This window comes from Quercus suber, unplaced genomic scaffold, assembly GCF_002906115.3.
Source record: "Quercus suber isolate HL8 unplaced genomic scaffold, Cork oak 2.0 scaffold_823, whole genome shotgun sequence".
Classification (NCBI taxonomy): Eukaryota; Viridiplantae; Streptophyta; class Magnoliopsida; order Fagales; family Fagaceae; genus Quercus; species Quercus suber.
Genome location: NW_027070253.1, coordinates 220,441 through 228,267, shown reverse-complemented (window position 1 = coordinate 228,267; position 7,827 = coordinate 220,441). Strand labels below are relative to the sequence as shown.

Sequence of the window (7,827 nt, the reverse complement as noted above, 5' to 3'; positions counted from 1 at the left end):
TTATTCCCCATTACAGAAACATTAAAGGAATCATTGGAGTAAAGATTCTTGAAAGACAATAGTTACAAATTATATTGTGAAACTTAGAATTTCATTATTATTTTTATGGTATTACATATTGTACTGAAGAATTATTTTGAGGATATTTTATCTTTGGTGGAATTAGAACTTAAAATTGTGATAAGATTTTAGGTTGCTGGTTGCATTTATTTAATACTTTTATGGATTATTTAGATTGAATAGACTTTTTTTTTAAATGATTTTGGGGCGTTACATTAAGTCCCCACAATTGTTTTCCTTTTTCTTTTTAGTAAAAGACAATATCAAGCCCCCAACCACCCCCCACCCCCCCCCCCAAAAAATTATTAGTTTACTTAAATCCCAACATACTACCTTCTCCCAAAAATAAAATAAAAATAAAGTGCACATGCGTGCTTAAAGGAAAGAAACAAAAAATTGACTGTTGCTGATGAATTTTTATTTTATTACATATTTCCATTTGTTGTGAAATAAGTTAAATAGATAAAACTAAGCGAGAAGAAAACAAAGAATAAGCAATTCCCACTCCCCAAAAAAACACACACATATATAACCTTAGAATTACACACACACACACACATAACCTTAGAATTCTTGTAGATTTCATGGGATAAAGTTGCAATAAAGAGTACAATTATGGATATATATATCTCCCCTATAGACTTTATACATCCAAGTAGCCCTTTCATTGTCAAAATTTTACACATTCCAATTAGACTTTATTTCTAACACTCACCTTTGGTTGACCACTTCCTAAGAATATGCCTCATTAAAACATTTCCAAAGAAATAGCCCATGGGAAGAAAAAAATTGGCTAAGGAAAAAGAGTATAGTATTCTTGTATCACTTCGAGTGTCTTAGGAATGCCTCATTAAAACCTTGCAAAGAAACTCAGTGTGAAAAAACCTTAGCGAAGGAAAAAGACTACAATCAGCACATATCCTTTAGAAAATGTACTCCCCTCATGAATACAAAGAACTTCCATTGTTCATGATAAAAAGATCCTTAAGTCGATGCATACCAATGTTATGCACCATATATCGGCCAAATTATCACATGATCATATCTACTTAACATCAATATTGCCGCTCTTCTCGAGCTCATGTGTATAAAAGAATTTTGGTGCAATGTGCTTGGTTCTATCACCTTGACACAATCTCCTCTAATTTGAGTAATACAAGCAGTGTTATCTTTGTATAATATCATTGGGTTATTTTTTATTAATGACAAAGACAATCCACATTTTTCATGAATATGTTGAATTACCTATCTCAAGCAAACACATTCATGACTCGCTTCATGAATTGCAATAATCTCTAAATGATTAAAGGAAGTAGCAGAAATTGTTTGGTTAACAAATTTCCATTAAACAGAAGTAATGCCATAAGTAAATAATCATTTTTGTGATTGACCTATGTGTGGATCAGAAAGATAACCTCCATTAGCATATCCAACTAACTTTGGATTTGATAAATTTGGATAAAAAAAAAAATCCCAAATCAATCGCCCTATGAAAATAATGTAATATATGCTTAGTTCCATTCCAATGTCTTCAAGTTAGTGTAAAACTATACCTTGCTAGAAAGTTAGCTACAAAAGCTAGATTAGGTCATGTGTAATTTGCTAGATGCATCAAAGTAGCGGGAAAGGAGTCTATCTATCTACCTAGCTTTGGTAGATTTCCTCCAATGCAATCCACAGAAATTCAACGAATCCCTTGGTGGATAAGTCCGACGACTCAGCAGCAGTGCCGCACCTGGCTATAGGATAAGAGACAGCTGTTGTACTACTTGACTGGTAAGAAAAGCTTACGTAAAAACACATCAAGTGACAAACCTGTCATTGGAGTGCTCAAACAAGTTTAGTACACTCGAGTTCCATCTGGATAAATTTCTTTTTTTTTTTTTTAAATGCATGGAACTCGAGTTTACTAAACTCAAGTTCCACGTGTTTTTTTTTTTTTTTTTTTTTTTTTTTTTTTTTTTTTTTTTTTTTTAATTCCACGTCAGACTTATATTGGTCGGACCTTGAGTGTAGTAAAGTTGATTTTGAGTTGGAAGTCGATTTTGGCAAACTTGAGTTCCAAAAACAGTCCAACTAACTAAATAAGTTCAAACATGCGCTAGTCATCGAAATTTTTTCCTAAAAATGTACTATTTACCAAATTTTGCCCAGAGATGAGAGTTGAAGTGTGAGAGAGATATAGAGAGAGTAGTGTTTTGTGACCTATCCATAATATCAACTGACAATGTGTGGGTCCCACGATTTTCACAATATTTACAATTGTGCTACTCAGAACTGTTACTTGAGTGTTGAATACACCTCTTGATTGGTTCTTAAGTGTTGAATACACCTCTTGATTGGTTTTCTAAATTCATGTTTTATTGTATATCCAATCAGAATTGTGCCACTCAGAACTGTTACAATTGTGCCACTCAGAACTGCTACAGCCACTATATATTTATCAGTAATATTGAATATCCTGTTTCATCTCTTATAGTTATACAGACAAAATAGAAGAACAAGGCATCAGCCCACAAAATGCAAAGCATAGATGTCAAGTATAGGACATACGTAACACAACGTAAATTTTACGTTAACAGTAGAATGTAAAACCCAGAATTTTCAATGTGTTAATAGAGAAAAGGGGCAAAAAATTTAGATGACATTAGCCGAGGCAAGGTATCGTTTGACTTTATGGTTGTGTAAGCAAGGAACCTTTGGGGCTGTCATAGGATGGAGATTCACTCTCGCGTACACGTATTCTTCCTTCTCTTTTATTTTATTTTATTTTACTAGACACCTCTTTACTCTCTCTTATAAAACATATCTCCTCACATGTAACTATCCTCAGCAAAAGCAAAGAGAGTGATGGCTTCTTGTTGCAGCGTACTTCTGACAATTGTGTTCATCTTCACTATCATTGCATCAGGTACATTCCTTCTCCACCCTTTTGCCTAATGTTCTAAGATTTATTTGTATTTTTATGATTAGCAAAAACCACTAGACGCCTGATGTATTTTCAAATTCATGGCTCAATTTGTCCCGACATTACACCATTGCATGCATCTAATATTTGACTTAGACACTTAAATTTTCGTGTCAAAGTTGGACTACAAAATTCTAAGGACATTTACTTCCATTAATATGCTTACAAATTTTAGCACACTTTGTGCGACAGTGACTAGAGTATCCAGCAGTACAAGAAATTTCACCATAGTAAATTCCTGCAAGGAGACAATATGGTTAGGAATAACACATAGCGAGAACATCAGTGGTGGTGGATTTGAACTAAAACCGCGAAAATCTACTGTTTATACCGCTTCATCTGGGTGGGGTGGACGCATTTGGGCTCGAACCAGTTGCAAATTCAACAAAAATGGCAATGGCACATGCCAAACCGGTAGCTGTGGCAGCACCTCAATTGCACTGGCCCGAGTAGCGCTCCAACCTCCATTGCCGAGTTTAACCTTGGAGAAATCGATTATTATGATGTTAGCCTTGTAGATGGTTTTAACTTGCCTGTGATAGTTAAAGCTTTTAATGGTACTGGAAATTGTAGCACTGCTGGCTGTGATGGAGATTTGAGGCAAAATTGCCCATCAGATCTTCCCTCAAGGCCAAAGGGAAGGTCATAGCTTGCCGAAGTGCATGTGATGTGTACAAGACTGATGAGTATTGTTGTAGAGGAAAGTATGGAAATCCTGACACATGTTTACCTTCAAACTATTCAAAGAGTTTCAAACAAGTATGCCCGGCTGCATACAGCTACGCATATGATGATCCTACTAGTATCATAACTTGCTCTGGAGCAAACTACGTTGTAGCCTTCTGTGCATCAAGGTAAGACCATATTTAGCGTAATTGAAAAAAATTTTAAGCTCCATTTTTATTATAAAAAAAATATTAAAAAAAAAAAAAAAGGTTCCAAGCACTTAACATTTGTAGTTATTAGTTGAGAGTAAAAATAAGTATAAGAATGTTTATCATATTTGAATATGCCATGCGTTTCTTACAAACTTTTTTTTTTAACCTTTTTTTTTTGGTTGAATACAGGAATCAAACGGTATGCTCTTATCATGATAATCAACTTTTCTGTAATCAATCAAAGGGCTTAAAAGTAGTCCCTCACAGATGGTGGGTTGCGGTGCTTGCTATACCCTTGATGTTAAAATTATGCGTCATGTTCTAGCAAATTCTATATATAATGTTTCATAATCTAAAACTCTACTCAATCATACTTTTTTTTACTTCCTCCTTTTTTTCTTTTCTTTTTTTGGGTTGAATCCCACCACACACCCTTGAAATTTATCAAAATGAAACTNGAGAGAGAGAGAGAGAGAGAGAGAGAAGACTTGGTAAGATAGAAGAGTGTATACAATAGAAATAGTATGTATCAATAGGCAATCTTTTTCCTCCCTCACACAATAAACCCACTCTTTGTAATTCCATCAGAACAAGAAATAGCTATCTAGACTCATTCTTTAAAATGTACAACTTTATGAGTTAACTCAGTAATAAGGTTGTCCAAGTTGAGGTTTGGGTTCTGTACATTACACTAGCCAAAGCATGTGTGAGTGCTAACTTGGTTAGATTCGGACCTCACATGTGGGCTAGCTATGAGGAAAGGAAGGAGAACATTGGCTGAGGAAGAGCATCTTTGGCTCGTGCCAACAACGTGACTATCTTGGGGAAGGTTGAAAATGCACTTGGCATGGACACTTAGCACTAGCACAAAAGGGAAATAGCGACCCCCTATAGTCACTACAAGAAAATGTATTTTTAGTGACGAAAATTTTCGTCACTAAAAATCCAGTTTTTCGTCACTAAGAACCTTAGTGACGAAATTGAACTTTTAGTGACGAAATTCGTTTCGTCGCTGTAGCCCCGTCACTAAAAGTCCTGGCGACTTTTAGCGACGAAAAATTTCGTCACTAAAAGTCCAATTTGGTAATAAAAAAAAAAACTTTTAGCGACGAAAACGTTTCGTCGCTAAATGTTTTCCTCGCTAAAAACAGTATTTAGTGACGAAAATATTTGTCACTAAAACCATTTCAGTTTATTAAATCATATTTAGTGACGAAAAATTTCGTCACTAAAACTATTTTCGGGTACATATAGTGACGAAAATATTCGTCACTAAAACTATTTTTAAAAAAATCCATGCACATATAGTGACGAAAATGTTCGTCACTAAAACCATTTCTTATAAAATTCCACTGATGTTAGTGACGAAATAATTCGTCACTAAAACAATTTTTGTTGCCATATTTGTGACGAAAAAATTCGTCACTAAAACATATTTTCTTTTTTTATTATTTTCATGACGTTGATACTAACCTGTAACCTATCATTACATTATTCAAACCTCAAATTTGATTAACACAATTATTTCAACAGCACATTTATAAAAAATCGATCCATACATTCCACAAGTTAAAATTAAAACAAGTATCAAATTTAAATTTCTTCCATACAATAATTGTTTGCAACACATATAATAACTTAAAATGTTTATAACAATACAAGAAATGTAGCATAATATAATTAAAACCCCCTAGAGTCAAAAGATGTCCTCATATGTCTTCAAACAATGCCAAAAGTAATCCCCTAAAGCCACCAATAAGAAATCTGCACAAATATAAAATACTATTACATTAAAATCGTAAAGTAAAAACATTAACTATGTAATAAAAAAATTTCTAACAATTAGTTTCAAATGATACATAAAAAATGAAGTGTTACCTATAAGTGATTTAACTTGAAGATGAATTAAAGTAATATTCATCACATCTAATCAACAATACTCATTCACATTTGCAAGAATTGAAAAACACTCCCAATATGTATTTAAACCACCTTATAACACCATGCAAGCCACCCGCTTGCTCCAACACAACAACCCACCACAAACCAATCACAAAACATCACAAGTATAAAGTGTTTATAAGTATTGAAATCGAATAAAGTAATATTCATCACATTTAATCAACAATACTCATTCACATTTGCAAGAATTGAAAAACACTCCCAATATGTATTTAAACCACCTTATAACACCATGCAAGCCACCCGCTTGCTCCAACACAACAACCCACCACAAAATCAATCACAAACATCACAAGTATAAAGTGTTTATAAGTATTGAAATCAAATAAAGTAATATTCATCACATCTAATCAACAATACTCATTCACATTTGCAAGAATTGAAAAACACTCCCAATATGTATTTAAACCACCTTATAACACCATGCAAGCCACCCGCTTGCTCCAACATAACATACCACCACAAATCCAATTTCCAACATCACAAGTATAGAGTTTTATAAGGTTTTTAACTAAAATTTACTTACTTTGCTCAAGCTAAGCTTACAACTTTCAGAAAAAATCCAAAGTTATTGTAAACAATATGTATTTAGCCTGCAAAAGAAAAGTAAAATTTATAAGTACTTAAGGGGGAAAGCAAATAAGAAATTAAATGCAACTAATTGTGATTCAATAACTTATTTGTTCTTCACTATAGAAGACCAAACTTTTATCATGCAATCCAATGAACTAGAGAACAAATACTTATCCAATGAAGTAGGATATCAAAAAAGTAGGCTAGTAGGGTATTCTTAGCAATGCCCAGTAGAATGGTTAGTGTATTTTCTAGGTCTCAAATGTATCAGTCCACTCTTTCTACAATTTCATTGATTTTCTTGTTTTCTTTTACCAATTAAATAAAGACAAAAGGCCAAAGGCCAAAGATAGGGCATGAAAAGAAATTTTCATTTATAGCCGTAGTTATGTTAATCACACGAAAAGCTATTGTGTTTCTCTACTATCACTGTGCTTTTGGATAAAGATTGAGAGGTAGTTTATAATAAAACGAGAATTAACATACTTAAGAAGAGGTAGCTGAAATTTTTTTGCGTAATCATTCAACTAAAATTGAATTCTGTCATATCATTGAAAATCCCATTCTAATCTAACATTTGTTTATAAAATAGCCAACGATTCAATGTTCCTAGACCAATATGGTATTATGTCATAATAGCATCTTAAGAATGGTAAAAGAGGAAAAAGAAAAGAATTGTAAGAGATATCAAAGGATGCAAGTCCTAAGATATTTCATTAAACACTACCAATTTTCATGATCCCAAACCTAGTCTAGATCACCATAAGTGGTAAAGTAAAAATCACCATTCACACCACAACGGACAATTCACATGGTGAATATGACAAAACTTCCAAAACATAAAAACAAAAACAGTAAAAATTGCTTTTAATACCAATACGCCAAAGTCCGTAACAAAGCTTAGCCAAATCTCTCAGCTGCGACGCTGCTTCCTATACTCATTTTATTTGTTACCTGAAAAGTAAAAAGCCAAACATGGAAACTCATCTCACAGTTTACACACATGAAATTAGTCCAAACCCAAAAAAACACAATAAGCACATAAACCCAATATCTTACATATTTGCACAACTATTATATATATATATTGACATAAAAACAATATTCCCGTTAATTGAATCCAAGGACCAAATACATAAAAACAAGAAGCAACCCAATTGCAGAAAATGATGCAGTTATAGACAAGCTCCATCAAATGTGAGAAAGAGCACAGTTAGTCAGAGTGATCAAACACAAAGGCATCAATGCACAGTACATAAACACAAAAGTCTAACCGGCAATCCTATATCAACTAACCCATCCGAACATAAAGATACAAAAACACTGTCCACTTTCACATAGTCTTAACACTAGCAAATATTCCAACAATGACCCATCAAAATATCA

The 7,827-nt window shown here is 33.4% G+C and overlaps 1 protein-coding gene and 1 non-coding gene across 2 annotated transcripts; one reads left to right on the top strand and one right to left on the bottom strand.

The window, feature by feature from the left end:
* Positions 1-2,895: 2,895 nt before the first annotated feature.
* Positions 2,896-4,291, top strand: LOC112033452 (pathogenesis-related thaumatin-like protein 3.5). The gene is given in 5 exon segments (XM_024066222.2): positions 2,896-2,971; positions 3,221-3,454; positions 3,457-3,645; positions 3,648-3,882; positions 4,096-4,291. Coding segments are annotated over 5 exon segments (855 nt in total). The 5' UTR covers positions 2,896-2,910; the 3' UTR covers positions 4,232-4,291.
* A 660-nt stretch (positions 4,292-4,951) lies between these two features.
* On the bottom strand, positions 4,952-5,095 carry LOC136064996 (small nucleolar RNA snoR111). Its single transcript, XR_010626643.1, has one exon. It is a non-coding gene; the product is annotated as a small nucleolar RNA snoR111 (small nucleolar RNA).
* Between the last annotated feature and the right edge of the window lie 2,732 nt (positions 5,096-7,827).